General features: G+C 51.4%; 1 protein-coding gene across 37 annotated transcripts in view; it reads right to left on the bottom strand.

Annotated features, from left to right (window-relative positions):
- Positions 1 to 15,693, bottom strand: part of PCNT (pericentrin) — a 142,014-nt gene that overhangs the window by 109,412 nt on the left and 16,909 nt on the right. For 29 of the 37 annotated variants that reach the window (XM_023630345.2, XM_023630353.2, XM_070252656.1 and 26 more), the window contains 8 exons: positions 14,312 to 14,428; positions 12,514 to 12,769; positions 10,467 to 10,522; positions 9,010 to 9,184; positions 8,330 to 8,466; positions 6,631 to 6,742; positions 4,699 to 4,942; positions 4,126 to 4,213 (listed from right to left, as the gene is read on the bottom strand). In XM_023630345.2, the coding sequence (XP_023486113.1) occupies positions 4,126 to 4,213; positions 4,699 to 4,942; positions 6,631 to 6,742; positions 8,330 to 8,466; positions 9,010 to 9,184; positions 10,467 to 10,522; positions 12,514 to 12,769; positions 14,312 to 14,428 (1,185 nt within the window). The remainder of the gene's footprint in view (positions 1 to 4,125; positions 4,214 to 4,698; positions 4,943 to 6,630; positions 6,743 to 8,329; positions 8,467 to 9,009; positions 9,185 to 10,466; positions 10,523 to 12,513; positions 12,770 to 14,311; positions 14,429 to 15,693) is intronic. The other 8 variants (XM_023630349.2, XM_070252651.1, XM_070252650.1 and 5 more) reach the window with 1 other exon arrangement.

Below are 15,693 nucleotides of genomic sequence, written 5' to 3'. Positions count from 1 at the left end.
CTATCATTAACTTCATAAAAAACTTAAAAAAAAAAAAAGAGAAACAAACCAAAGCTGACCGACTTGGAAGCCAGAAATCACTGGATGCTGTACCTTCCTGGCTGGCACACAAGAAAGAGAAGAGACACGTGTGAGCTGCCCAGATGCCCGGGAGGCTGCAGCAGTGGGCGGAGGCGACTGCACACCCACCCCCAGGGGCTGTGGACCAGAGAGTCTGGGTGTGCAGGAGGTGGTAAGGACCTGGCCCACTAAGGTGGGGTGCAGCACAGACCCCTCTGGTTCCTCTCCTTAGGGACCCCAGCAGGAGGTCCTGGGAGGGAAGTCCAATAGCCAGCACCCCAAAGTAGAGCTCTGCCATTGCTCAGAGGGCTCCCCAAGACCCAATGGTGCCTCACACCTCCTGTGAAGGCACGGCCACAGGTCACCACCCAACGCAGGGAACACCTACGTTCAACACAACACACACAGCAACAGCAGGACAGGACAGGAACAGACACACAGCAAGGACACACAGGAGACACAAGAAACCTTTGACACTAATTGCTGTCTTCAGAGATGTGAGCAAAATACCCCAACCATAACACTGAATGGGAGGATGTATAAAAGAACACAGATCAAAAAAGCTAAGGCCCTAGAAATTAAAACTGATACTGGAAACAAGAAACTCAACTGAAGAATTAGAGGAGAGAAAAGTCTCCCACCCAAAAAAACAGAAGCAAAAGCAACATAAGATGTGAAATGAAAATTTAAGAAACCCAGAGGCTTCATTCTTGAGGTCAAGCGTGAAGCTTACAAGAGTTACAAAGAACATGGAGGAAAAGTTATCCAAACAAACAGAAAAGCACAGGACGTCCCAGAAGTGAAGGAGGAGTCTCAGATTCAGGGCCCCCCTTGTTCCTAGCATGAAAAACAGATACACACAGATAGATCGCTATTGCAGAACACCAGGACACAGCAGGGCCTGAGAGCTGCTGGGAGCACAAGCTGCTCATGAAGGAGACTCAGCGGGCAAGACAACAGAGCCACCTTCCAAATGTGACACCCAGTCAAACACACACCAGGACGAAACAAGCTCTCAGCCATGCGAGGCCCCAGGGTGTGCTCCTCACACGCCCTTTCACGCTACACTAAGGGAACAGGCACAGGAAGGAAAGGGAGTAAACGCAGACAGAGCACATCTGCGCCACGGGCAGTGTGGGTGCAGGGCTGGCCAGAGGGGAAGGACCACGGGCAATGGAGAGCAGGACAACCCCAGGACAGCAGCGAGCAGGAGATCCCGAGGGCAGTGCCGAGCGGGGCAGGGCAGCAGAGGGCAGCAGACAAGGAGACAGACGCATGCCAAGCAGGGGGATGGCTATAACACTGGCATCACACCCACTGGGAACGTGGCCCAGAGGAGAAGTGCAAGGCAGGGAGCTGCCATCCCCCACACTCTCACCCCTAGCAAACCACCACGTGGACGCAGACACTTAGACAAAGGATGTTAACAACACGAAACTGGAAGCAGCCTGTCACAGGATGAAGCAAACGGGGTGCCCCAAATTCCTGCAGTGACATCCTAACCCAGCACAGAACATGACTGCACTTGCAGACAGAGACAGCAGGGGCGCAAGTGCAGAGAGGGACGAGCACGCGGAGAGGCAGAAAGAGGGCGGCTGTCTGTAAGCCAAGGAGAGAGGCCTCAGGAAAAACCAGCCAGCACCTCGCTCTGAGACTTCCAGCCAGCACTGAGAGATGACAAACGTCTGTTGTCTAAGCTGCTGTCTGTGGTACTGTTACGGCAGCCAAGCCGACTAAGACACAACCTAAAAGACCGAGAACAACAGATGTTTAGACTGAAGCTGGTGCTCACAGGGGGCAGAGTACACTGCACAAGGCCAGGGTGCTCCACCACGTGTGAGTGCTGCCCGCCCAGGACAGTGGCCAGGAAACCCAGGGGCTACAGACACTTGAAGTAACCACCACTGAACAAAAGGAAACCTCGTTCCACAGTCACACTTCAAGTGCTCACAGCCATGTGCTGGTGGCACCGCACTGGCAGCACAGATTCAGAACATTTCCATCGTCACAGAAAGTTCTGTCTGGACAGTGCTATCTACAAATGTCAAAAATGACAGAAACAGCCTGGAGGCGATTCAACGAAGAACATAAAAGGCAAGGAAAAGACGTTCAACACACAACTCAAAGCAAAAAACGCACAATTTCACACTGTGTGGATCCCTGGAAGGTGTGACAACAGGCCCTCAGGGTGCTGGTAGAGAAGCAGGAAGCCTGGCCCACGGTGGCAGGTGCGACCAGAGCCTCTGGGGCAGGCCCAGGAAGGAGAGCAGACTCTCCTGGACACCCGTGTCTGATTTACGCTTTGAACCCAACAGTGTGTACTGTTGTAAACACACCATAGTGCAGTGTGTGCATTCACAAGACACAAGCAAGCATTCCTTTACTTGGCATGTGTCACAGGCGGCATTTGTGAAAAGGACAGAAATTCAGATTTTATAACAAGACAGACCATTCTCAATTAAAGATTAAAAAAACAATCTTTCTCAATGACAAAAAAATTACTCACCCAACTCAATAGCAAAAAGTAATCCAATTAAAAAATGGGCAGAGGATCTGAACATTTCTCCAAAGAAGACACACAGATGGCCAACAGGCACACGAATAGATACTCAACATCACTCATCATCAGGGAAATGCAAATCGAAACCACAATGAGATATCGCCTCACGCTGGGTAGAATGACTGCTATCAAAAAGACAAGAAATAACAAGTCTGTGGCGAGGATGCGGAGAAAAAGGACCCCTGTATACTATTGGTGGGAATGTAAACTGGTACAGCCGCTATGGAAAACCGTATGGAAGTTCCTCAAAAAATTAAAAATAGAAGTACCATATGACCCAGCAATTCCACTCCTCAGTATTTATCTGAAGAAAACAAAACACAAATTTGAAAAGATATCTGCACCCCATGTTCATTGTAGCATTATTTACAACAGCTAAGATACGGAATCAACCTAAGTGTCCATCACTGGATGAGTGGGTAAAGAAAGTCTGTTTTATACACATACACATACACATACACATACACACACACACACACACACAGGGGACTGCTATTCAGCCATAAAAAAGGAAATCATGCCATTTGCAACAACATGGATGGAACTTAAAAGCATTATGCTCAGTGAAATAAGTCAGACAGAGAAAAACAAATACTGTGTGATGTCACTTACATGTGGAATCTACAAAAAAATCCAAGCTCATAGATACAAAGAACAGACTGGTGGTTCCAGAGGCAAGGGGTGGAGGGTGGGCACATTGGTTTAAGGTGGTCAAAAGGTACAAACTTCCAGTTAATAAATAAGTCCTAGGATGTCATGTACAGCATGGTGACCACACCTAATAATATCGTACTGTATATTTGAAAGTTGCTAAGAAAGTAGGTCTTAAAAGTTCTCATCATAAGAAAAAGAAATTTGTAACTATGTGTGTTGAAAGATGTTAATCAGACATATTCTGGTGATCATTTCACAGTACATACAAATATTGAATCTCTACATTGTACACCTGAAACTAATGTTATATGTCAATTATACCACAATTAAAAAGAAATTGGTGGGATGGGGCTGGCCCCGTGGCCGAGTGGTTAAGTTCGCGCGCTCCGCTGCAGGCGGCCCAGTATTTCGTTAGTTCGAATCCTGGGCGCGGACATGGCACTGCTCATCAGACCACGCTGAGGCAGCGTCCCACATGCCACAACTAGAAGAACCCACAACGAAGAATACACAACTATGTACCGGGGGGTTTTGGGGAGAAAAAGGAAAAAATAAAATCTTAAAAAAAAAAAAAAAAAAGAAAAGAAATTGGTGGGGCTGGTCCCATGGCCGAGAGGCTGGGTTAGCGCCCTCTGCTGCAGGTGGCCCAGTGTTTTGTTGGTTCAAATCCTGGGCGCGGACGTGGCACTGCTCGTCAGGCCACGCTGAGGCGGCGTCCCACATGCCACAACTAGAAGGACCCACAACAAAGAATATACAACTATGTACCGGGGGGCTTTGGGGAGAAAAAGGAAAAAAATAAAATCTTTAAAAAAAAAAAAGAATAAAAAAAAAAAGAAATTGGCTGTCACCTCAGGTTGCTCCAGCTGAAGGTCGAGTTGATCAAGTTGGTCTTTTCCGTCTTTTTCAGAGGCCTCTTCCAAAAGTGCACTGGATGAACTAAAAGAGAAAACGTCTTAAAAACTTAACATGCAGCACTTTGCCATCTGAACTCTGCTCTCTTCCTGGGATCCAACTGTATGAAAGGAGAAAACCCTCCCTACTCCTTCCAATACAGCCTACTTCTGTGTCGAGGACAGGATGACCGCGGCTGAGCGTGCTGTCTGTGACAGCAACTGGAGCCAGTTCTGAACCCAGCTTGGTCAAGTGTCACGGTGGCAGGGACACCGGAGGCGAGGCAGGACCCTGACAGTCTGCGCCCACCGCTAATGGCTGCAGGTCATTACCCACAGCCTGGCATGCGGGTCAGACTCAGCTCCTGGCTCTGAGGTCAGCTTGTTTCAAGACCCAAACGTAAAATGTGTTTCCAAAACACAAGACTATTACCCTCCATTGGCATGAAATCACAAAAAAACTAGATTTCATTTCAGCTCAAGGTTCCCCTATTTCAAAAACATATTTAAGACGAATATTGCTTTATTTACCTGATTTCCACAGACTCCACAGGGGAGTCTTCCTTCACCTCCCGCAGCCGCTGTTGCAACAGCGTCAGGTCCTCTTGGTAATTTTTTTCAGCATCCCTTAATTTCTTTTCAAAATAAATTCTCAATTGTTCTAGTTCGGATTCATGCTCGGTTCTCTCTCGCTGCCGCTGCTGGTCAAAGTCTCGCCTCAGGTGTTCTAATTCTTCCACGTGGGACCCTCGAGCCAGGGGCTGCTCACGTAACTCTTTTATAGGATGAAATCACACAATCATCTTAAAACAAAACACTTAGAAAAACTGAGGAGATATTTAAGATTTAAGATATTTAAGGAGATATTTGTAGTGTGGTGCAGAGGACAGAATTCTGAAAAGGGTGCCCACTGTGATGTGACATGAGCACTGTCCATGGCTTATGCTATGTGGCACAGGGGCCTTACACAGGGAGACAACCCGCGGCCTCAGTGAATCCCACGAGCCCCATGGAAGGAGAGAGCTTTCTCGGGCTAGGGGCAGAAGTCAGAGAGATGGGAAGTGTGAGCAGTACTCCAAATGCTGTTGGGGGCTCTGAAGATGAAAGGACCGTGTGCAAGCAACGTGTGCAAGAGTGGCCCCAGCTGACAGCCAGCAAGGAAAGGGGACCTCAGCCCTACAGCCACAGTGACTGACTCAGCCACCACCTGAGTGAGCCAGGTCAAGGCGCAGCCCAGCACCCTGAATCTGGCTGTGGGTGACCCCAGGGAGAAAACACAGGTGTGCCATCCCAGACTTCTGATCTATGTATCTCCAAGCTGGTAAACAGGTGTGGTTTTAAGCTGTAAGTCTCTGACTTGTTAACACAACAGAACAGTAACACACACTCTAAAGGAACTTGTCACCATCGCTATTTTGATCAAAAGAACGCTGCCAGCTGGTCTACGATAATAATTAGCTTTCAAATAATGTGGACATAAACTAGTCACTATCCCAGAGGTTTCAACTCAAAGTTGCCGTAAGGGTCCTTATGCAAGGGAGAAGATTCCCAGCACAACAGGTGAGAAGTGAAACACGCGTGTGAAAGCACAACAGCCACCTACATGTAAGTCCACCAGCCCCGCCTGCAGCCTCCACCAGTGTCAGACGGACCCAAAAGAAGGACCAAGCGGTGAACTGACAGCGTGCAGGACAGGGAAGTGGACATGAGGCCTTATTCACCACTTTCACCACCACAGCAGCAGACGGGCACCACTTCTGGTCCTTTCTCATATCTGTTCTTTGTGCCAAGTAACATTTATTCAGCAAGGGCAATTGCTGGTTTTAAAGGCTCTGTCTGGAGACCAGCAGCAGGAAAGTTCGTGTCTGTGTTCTGCTCTGCAGAGTCTCTCCACCCCCCGCTGAAGGCATTGCCCGGAGCACGACTGCTCTGACACAGGGTCCTGTGATGGCGCCCAGACAACCTGCCCTCAGTCTGATTGGCTGCACTTGCTGGGGCTGGGATACGGGCGTCATCCTCCAAAACTGGAGCTCGGGGCCACAGGAGCCTGACCACACCCAGCCCTGGGGAGCGCACGGGGCCCAGGAAGCGGTGTGCACAAGGCACCCCTGCGACCCCAAATGCCGGCTCAGAGCTGCATCCTACAGCACTCAGGCACAACTCCTCAGCCAACGTGAGCACCGCCGGTCAGCTTCACCAGCCTCACACCTCAAAGTGCCTCACGCTCACGCGGGGAAGACACATGATTCTGTCGTTATTCAGTAACTCACTTAAGGATGAGACCAAGACTCCACCAGCAAACCAACTTCCACCTTAAAACTACACAACTCAATCTTTAAAGAAGTTTACAAAATCACTTTTTGCACTTACTACAATTGTTAAATTCTAGTTTGGGGTTTCAACACTTAGAAACACACAGCTTTAGCTTCTGAGGATCTGAACTTTTAACAGGAAATTCCTCACCACTGGGCTCCTGTCTGTTGGTTCTTGCAGACTCAAGCTGGGACCACAGGCTCCTGATTTCTTCCTGTGACTGAGCCTTCAGATCTTCGTACAATGCTTGAAGAGTCTCTAACTGGAAAAGGAAGGCGACAACGTGAGACACCAACTCACAGCGACACGTCGTCTGTGCCCAGCATCTGACAGGCATGAGATGGGAGTAAGAGGTCAAATTCCAAGCCTACGGCCTCGAGAAGACCAGCAACAGCGGCCCCCTGCTGTGAAATGTGCCGTGACCTGGCCGCAGTCCTCTCAGCGACCCAAGTTTTCCTCTTACGCATTCCCTGTCGGCCCCTGGCCCTGCTACCTGCACAGATCCATTTTTGCTCACTGAGCAAGCACAGGAACTTTCTCTGTTGTCCTAAACACATGCCCTTCTAATTTGCCGGGAGGAAGCTCAGAGCATGCCCCGGGCCCCCAAAGTGGGTGGACTGGGCTCCTCCAGGCTGTCAGCAGAAACGGAGCAGCACCCCTCAATCTCCCAGGAGGCCCCCTGTTGTCGAGTTTAACAAGTTCCAACCCATCCCAAGATTACATCACTGACCCCAGGGAATTTCTTTCTCATCTGAGGTCACCACCCTCCCTCATCCCTTGTGTAGTATGTCTGGGTTTTCCCTGAATTTCATGGTCAACCTTCCTGGGGAGTGGTTTCTTCCAAGAGGAACAGAACTGGCACACCGAGCATGTGCTGCACGCCAGCCTGCCCTGCACCAATGGACCTGAGAGCAGCTCCCACCCACTGTCATGGGGGGTCAGGTTCAGGCTGGTCCTAAGTTGGGAGCCACAAGTGCAGGGACAAGGGCTGAAGGACCTGCCTGAAGGAATGTGAGAGCTTGGCTGTGCATGGGCAGTGCCAGCGCCAAGGTTGTTCTGGCACCTGCAGCCTTTTCTTGTCCAAGGCACAGGAAGAGGGTGCCCTTCCACCATCTCATTCCCATCAGTCAGAGAGCCAGCAGGGAGGGGACTTGCCCCAGCCTGGCCCTGGATCTGCCCTGCCAGGAACCCCTGCTCTGCACCTGGCAGGTCCTGGCCTCTGTTGGGAGGAGAGGAGTGGGAGCAGGTGTGAGAGCTGCAGAGCATGAGACACAGCTCCTCCTGGGCTCCGACGACCACCCTCCTCTCCTCGGTAGACCCATGCACAGGCCAACACTAACTCCGTCCCCTACTGACTTCCTTTCTTGTTTCCTGAACTGCTGCATAGGGTGTTGCCTGGTTCTTGGGTTTGGCAACAGGTGCACTTCAGGTCTCTAAGAAAGATCTGGCCACACTTCCTACATTTTGATATGTAGAGTTTCATCGGAAAAGAGTTTTGAATACATAAGAAGTAGAAGTGTTTCCAGTTAACTGTTCCAAGGAACTTCTTGTTTGCCGAGCTGTAGTCAGAGGCTGCAGCCTTATCCCCAGCGTCTGTGGTCTCTAACCTCTCAGGGGTTCTGGTCAAGAACAACTCCATCTCAGACTGAACCTGACTGTGAAATCAACCCCAGGGACCCTCCATCGCTACCTCTTCATCTACCAGCTCTGCCAAATATTGGGTCTCTTTACCTGTAGTACGTAGTACTTAAGTTCCAGCAAACACAAGAACGTGAAATGACCCCAACCCACAATCTTCTAAAACTCCCTTCCTCCACCAAGTAATTAAAATAAATCAGCTCTTGCCTACCTCTAGTTGTTTTTCTTTTTCCTTCCCTTTGAACTTCAGCTCCAAGTCTTCTAAGCACTGACAGTGCTCAGACTGCAGGTCTTCGTGTAACTTTCTCAAGGCCACTTCGTGTTGAGCCTCCAAAGTCTTAAGGGAAACTGGAGAGCAGAAGCGGCCTCATTCAGTGCAAGACACCACAGCGTCTTCCTTCTCAACACGACATTAAGCAGCACGTTGCCGTCAGTAACGACAGCCCTGCTTGCGCCGCCCCATGGATGGCAGGTCCAACTCCTTCCAGACCCCATTCTCAGGGCCCCTGCTCTCCCAGGGGCAGGAGGAGATGCAGACAAGCCCTCCTGACTGGTGGGCATCACCGTGTAACAGCCAACCCAGATAAAAAGTGAACAGTCGCAATATTACTTTTTTGGTAGCAACATAATAATGGAGTGTGCAAAAACCATCTCTGAAACAAAGGTTTCAGGAAGGTTTAGAGACACTGAGTGGCCTGTGATCAACAGGGGGAAGCTGGCCGGGCCGCACCTCCGTCCCCATGGGTATCACACACATTGGTTATCTGAGGTTTGAGCACAGGGGATTCGCGGCCAATCGTAAGTCTGGCAGATCACATGACATTCACTCTAGTATTACACAGGAAAACTTCGTCCCTCTTCCAAACTTGCTCATCTTAACTAGATACTCACATTCAGCCTGATTTTTGGCTTGAAAAATCTCCTCCAACTCAGCTTTCTGTTCAGCCATTTCTTTCTTAAACTGGTTTTGTAAATTCTCCAATTCTGATTGATGCTTTCCAGATAACTCTTGGCGTAGGTTTTCTAAGCATAAATCCCTCTCAGATTCCCAGTCTTGCTTCAGGGTCTGATTTAAATAAGGAAAAAGGAGATTATGGCCAATAGTTGATCATCTGTGGTAGAAAAATTTAAATCACACATTCGAAAACCTGGAGTGGGCAGTCACCCTGCCCAGACCAGACTGTCACCACAGGAAACCAGCTCGCGATGTCCACTCGGTCCGTCCACTACCCCTAAAAGGGATAGGACGGGAGCACTCACTAGGCAAACAGCCAGGGAGAAGACAAGAACCAGCTGCCCAGCACAGAACCAGCCTCTGAACAGAGCCCAGGCTTGTGGTCACTCACAATGACCCATGCCCCCGATACCCCAAGCAAGACCCGTGAGTCTACGGTGATTCACAGACCTCTGCCGGGAGCAAGTCTCTGCCCAAATGCCCTAAGAAACGAGTCTCGCTGTCCAGCTCAGAGGGTGGGGGCGGGGCACAAGCCCCCACTCAGGACTGTCCTCTACCCACTGTCCAAACAGAGCAGCAGGACAGAGACACCCACGTGCCCATCACACACAGCCCCACGCTGCCAGGTCCCCTGATGTCACCCACGTCCCCCACTGTCACTCACACTAACAGCCCTTCCACAAACTCAGCCTTGAGAAAAGGACTGATCACGAGGATCAAAAGTTCCAGCAAGAGATTTCCTTAGAAAAGAGCTCACTCTGTTACACCCTAAAATACACCTCTTTCCCCCAAAAAGGGGGTGTGGGGTGACAGCAGAAGGATAACTACAGGACAATCCAGAGTGGTAAGCACAGCCCTCATGTGACATCACCCAGCGCTGGCCGCAGCAGCGTGAACACTCCAGGCCTGGCTGCTCTGCCCACAGGTGCACTCTGCACCCCACTGCCACGCCTCCTCCCTCTGTGGCTCCTGTGACGTCCCTGCCCCTGTACCCTACGCACTTCACGTCATCTCAGCAGTCCGTGCTCCCCTGTGCTGGGACATCCGGCTGTAAGGACGAAGACGTCCAGGGCACAGCGAGGGCCAGACCACAGGGGCCACTCAGAAACCAGACTCGGGATGGCACAGCCTCACGTTACCGAAGTCAACACGAAACCCCAAAACAAGTCATTGTGACAAATTCAAATTGTACAAATAAAAGAAGGTCATACCTGTAAAAGAAAATGCAATACACTTCCCACCAGCACATTCAGCCAAAGCTTTGAATGGATCTCGTTCAAGTCAAGGTCAGGGGCTCCTCTGTGGAGGGTTCCAGGGTAGGGGGCAAGTTGGAGGGATGGGGAGAAAAGGAAAAATACTGCACACACAGAATGACGTTTCCAATCGTACGTACCTCTATCATCTGGACATTTTTCTCCATTTCTATTTGCAACTTTTCCTTCAGCTCGGCTGCAAGAAAAACATAAGAAGTAGCTTGGATCACTGATCTCAGACTTTTCCAGTCTGATCGCCCAGGAGATGAGAGCGCTCCCGGCGCCCACTGGTTGCTCCACAAAGCACTCACCAGTGTGAACGGGACAATAGCACACGTCTGTAAAGGACAAGAAGGTGACGATGTCTGGCTAATTAACAAATTATATTCATGCCCAAACCAAGGACAGCGAGATTTCCAGCCACCGTGACAACAGAGGATGAGCAGGACAAGGCTGACTCCGGGGCTGCACAGGTCACTGAGCACCCTGAACCCTCATCACCCTTCTGGTCATGAGAAGCTCAGCCTGTTGGCTCCACACAGGGCCCCCACGCACCCAGGCTCCCTCTGCACCAGAGTCCAGCCCAGGTGCTAGAAGACAAGTGAATCAAGACAGGAAGAGACGTTCTAGGACCCAACGCTCCCAAACCTGCGGAGAAAGAAGCACAAGAGGCACCAGGTGCCGGAGGTGGAGGAAGAAGACAAGGCCGGGCCAGTGGCATGGCCAAGCATGGCCTGAGAGCCAGGTGTGCATCTGGAGATCTGGGTGCCAGGGAGAGATGGCAGGGCTTTAGGAAAGGGTTGGGGGGAGCTGGGGAGAGGGCACCACACAACAGGCGACACAGCAGGTGCACAGTGAGCGCAGCCTGAGTGAGTCCCGAATTCAGGCAGAGGGCCAGACGGCAGCCCTGTCCACAGGGCCAGCCCAGGGCAGAGCCTCTCGGAGCAGAGGGCAGGCATGGGCCTCTCCATGAACCCGTTCCCAGGGGTGTGTCAGGAGAAACAGCACCAGAAGGGGCCTAAGGCAAAGCATGTTTTGTATTTTAAAAAATAAAACAGGTGATGTAAACCTCTGTATTTGTATGTGCCCGAACCCACATGAAGAAACACGGAAAGGCATCACAAGAACCTGAGAAGACTGGCCCACTCTCGGGGTGGGGTCCCAGCACACTCACAGCCAGGCACGTGTTTTTATTTTTCAAGTGAAAACTCACCAATGGGCAGATAAGCAGCCACTCATGCCAGCAGGAAAATGAGGAACTGCCAAGGATGCAGGATTTTTGGGTCATGAACATTCTGAACTCAGATTGTGGCAGTTTGCACAACTCTAAATATGCTAAAAACCACTGAAGGGTACACTTCAAATGGGTGAGTTGTGTAGTATGTGAATTATAGGAAATAAAGTGATTATGTAAACATCAGATGCGTACAAAAAGTAGCAACAGCTTCAGCAAAAAACGTACAAAAGAAACATTCAAGTGAAAAGATAGAAGTGTATTTTAGACAAAAAGAGCTCAGTCTAGGCCAGATGAAGAGGCACCTAGCAGCCACAGGAGTGGCATGGCCCCATTCTGGGGTCCGGGGTTCTGTGTACCAGGGCATCTGGGTCAGGCTCGACAGAGCTTGGCCACAGATGGAGTCCTGTCAGAGACGCAGACACAGAAACTCAGCACGTGAGCAAATCGTCTCCAACAACATTGTTTCAAAAACTAACACAAGCCTGGGGCTGGCCTGGTGGCGTAGTGGTTAAGTCTGTGCATTCCACTTCAGGGGCCCAGGGTTCGCGGGTTGGGATCCCGGGCATGGACCTACACGCTCCTCATCAGGCCATGCTGTGGCAGCATCCCACATACAAAAAAGAGGAAGATCAGCACAGACGTTAGCTCAGAGCCAATCTTCCTCACCAAAAAAGAAAAAAATTTAACACAAGCCCAGTGGAAAACTGGAGAGAAGGCAAAGGGACAGCAGAGTAGGACACACACTGCACCACCCAGACATGGACAACCTCTGGGCACTGGGTGGGTGCCCATGCCACCACATGCTGCACTTCCTGTGGGCACGGAGACCAGCATGTGAACACCTTCCCAGGGAGGCGCCGTGATGGGCCACCTGCTTTCCAACTCCAGGAGCAGGGACTTGTGCTTCACACAGGTCACCTCAAAGCCCCACCCCGCCCGCATGCCCATACCTGTCTCCTGGGCGCACCGCAGCGCCATCTCCTCCTGCTCGCGGGCGTGCTGCTCCCTGATGAGCTCCAGCTCCAGCCGCTGCCTGCTCTGCAGCAGGGCCAGCTCCTGCGCGTGCCGGCCGTTGAGCATCTCCCGCAGCTCCGTCAGCGCCGTCTCCTTCTCCTTCTGGAGGTTGGCCTGCGTCAGCTCCAGCTGCGCTGTGTGCATGTTGCTCAGGCTCAGACGCAGCGCCTCCAGCTCCAGTGGGGGCACCGGCTGAGGAGAGAGGCGATTTTGGGGTGGTGCGGGGAGAGCACACTACAGAGCGCACCCCAGCATGGCCCTGTCTTCTGGGTGGCCACAGTGTACTTGTCTGCAAGCACTGACTGCTCCTGCCCAGACACTGCCGCAGCGCCCCTTCCCATGCTGTTCCTGCTGCTCCGCACCAGCCTCACACTCGAGAGACAGCACCAGCTCAGCCCCTGCTCAGTCCCAGGCAAGCTCCTCACAGGACCTCAGTGCAGCCCGCTGCCCTGGCACAGCCAGCAACGTCCCGACCACCTAACCTAAAGTGGCCACTTGCCCCTCCCTGGAAGCCCCTCCAGTTACACATCCTCTCCTCCAACTAAACCAAGGCTCCTGGAGGGCAGGGGTCATAACCACTGCCTCTTTGTTCCTCCTCAGACAACGACGTTGGCCACACACAGGCCAGCGCCTTGCAGGACAGACCCCACCTTCATCCAGACAGAGTCCACGGCCCGGAGGCCCAGCCTGGCTAGGGACAGGTGAGCAGACGTTTCAGATATTGCAAAACCCCTGCTAATGCACATGAGACAACACCAGAACACTGACAGCAGGTTCTCTGTGACAGTCAGTGTCAACAAGGGTGAAACTGAACAGTGACCAGCGACCACTGAGCTAACAGCACAGACAGGAACCCCACATCCCAGACCAGAGACAGGTGAGCTGGGCACTTCACTGCTCTGGAACGCAGGCAGCGGGGAACAAAAGAGAACTTCTGTGCCTGAGACATGAGGGATCTGCTTCTCCTTCCACCGCCTCCGTGGGCCAGGGTTCCAGGCGTCCAACTGTTTGACACAGAGGAAGCAACACCTGACTCCCAATTAACACAAAAACAGAAAAATATGCTTGGAACCAGGCACTTAAGGGACACACAGAAAAGCATAAAGAGAAAATGAATAAAGGAGAGGAAGACACAGAAAACATGGAAGAGAATACACGTCCTGAAGAGGCCAGCAGCAACCCCCGGGGTGTGGGAGGAACAGGGTGCTGGCCAGCTCTCCCACCGGTGGAGCGAGTCCAGCAGTCCCTTCGCTCCGAGGGTCCGGCCCTGACCCCAAGGCCCAGAGCGTAGCAGCCACCCAGGGGCCTCGCACACAGCTCCACCCCCATGGCTCCTGCTCCTTCAGGATCCCTCTCCGCTACAGTACTGCTGGTGTTTAAAGAGTGGGGTCAGCAGCTGACAGGGAGAGGCTGGACTGCAGCGAGTGCCCCCTACACAGCCTGTCACCCGGCCAGACTTGCTGCCACCAGGTGTCCATGCATATCCCTCCAACTGTGCTTTCAACAGCCCCACGCAGACGTGAAAACAGAACAAACCAGACAAGTACAGACAGCAAGCCTGCAGCACACAGCCGTCCACTTTGTGACAAATCTCTCCTACCTGCAACCCTCCCAGATCCCAAAACCACTGTGTCCTGGTGTAAATGACAGAGCAAGTGCAAGGACTCGGCTGAGCCCCTGAGGCCCTGGACTGCAGCCCGAGTGTCCCAGGGTCACCTGGCTCTACAACTGCACCTGGTGCATCTCTGTCAGCTGCCGAAGCTCTGCCACTGCCCGCTGCTGTCTGCCAGCCTCCTCCTCCTGTCTGCTCAGCAGTTCAGCACCTGCAGGGTCACGTTCTTGTTCACATTCCTGGAGCAGGAAAGCAAAGCACGTAACTCAGAGAAGTCACCCGAGAAAGCACATAGCCAAAGAGGATGACACCAGAGAGAACTGACAACACAACTTCTCACAAAATTTGTCCATCAATGTCACAGCAGCACTGGTCACAACCACGAAAAGGCAGAACCAACTCCAGTGTCCACCAACGGGTGAACGGATGAGCAAAATGCAGTGCATACATGCAACGGGCTCTCACTCAGCCATAAAAAGGAATGAGGTACTGACACATGCGATAACATGGTGAACCTGGAGACACGTACTCAGTGAGAGAAGCCAGACACACAGCATATGGTCAGGCTTCCATCAACAGGAAACAGAGGCACACCCAGGAGAGAATACAGGTGGTGGTCAGAGGAGGGAAGAACGAGGTGACTGCTAATGGGGACGGGGTTCCTTTTGGGCTGAAGAACAGGTTTTGGAATTAGTTGTGATGGTTGCACAATATAACGAATGTACTAAAAGCCACTTAAGCACATGTTTAAAAACGGTGAATTTTACGTTATGTGAATTATAACTCAATAAAAATAATAACTATGAAAGAATATTCAACCTGTTTAAGTAGCTTAGTGTAAAGTTGGAAACCCCAGAAGGAGAGGCTGCAGGTGCTGACAGAGATGAAAGGCGTGGCCTCCAGGCCGCTGTCCCTCAGGCAGAGGAGGGAAGTGACACTTACGGGAGAGAAACCATCCATGAAATGCCTGGATGGGGGAGTGCCGACAGAACTACACGAACCCGAAGACACACTTTTTTTTTTTTTTCCTTTTTCTCCCCAAAGCCCCCCGGTACATAGTTGTATATTCTTCATTGTGGGTCCTTCTAGTTGTGGCATGTGGGACGCTGCCTCAGCGTGGTTTGATGACCAGTGCCATGTCCGCACCCAGGATTCGAACAAACGAAACACTGGGCCGCCTGCAGCGGAGCGCGCGAACTTAACCACTAGGCCACGGGGCCAGCCCCAAGACATACATCTTAAAGAACATTTCATAGCCACTAAGCAAAAGTGGGTGATGATAACATTGACCCTCAATGTCACCAAGGTCACCAGGAAACAAATTAACCAAACAGTCAATGACCGAATAAGTTGGTAGAGCTTTTTTCTTAAAAGCTATGTGACAAGAAACGTCAAGAGCCACAGAAAATGCTTCTGTCTTAACACTCCCACCTCTGGGAACATTTTCAGCATCAACAATCCAAAGGGAGAAGAAAGCTACATGCTGTATACCAGCACGGCACCG

This window comes from Equus caballus, chromosome 26, assembly GCF_041296265.1.
Source record: "Equus caballus isolate H_3958 breed thoroughbred chromosome 26, TB-T2T, whole genome shotgun sequence".
NCBI classification, from domain to species: domain Eukaryota; kingdom Metazoa; phylum Chordata; class Mammalia; order Perissodactyla; family Equidae; genus Equus; species Equus caballus.
Note: the sequence above shows the minus strand (reverse complement) of the source record. Positions and strands in the feature narration are given on the sequence as shown.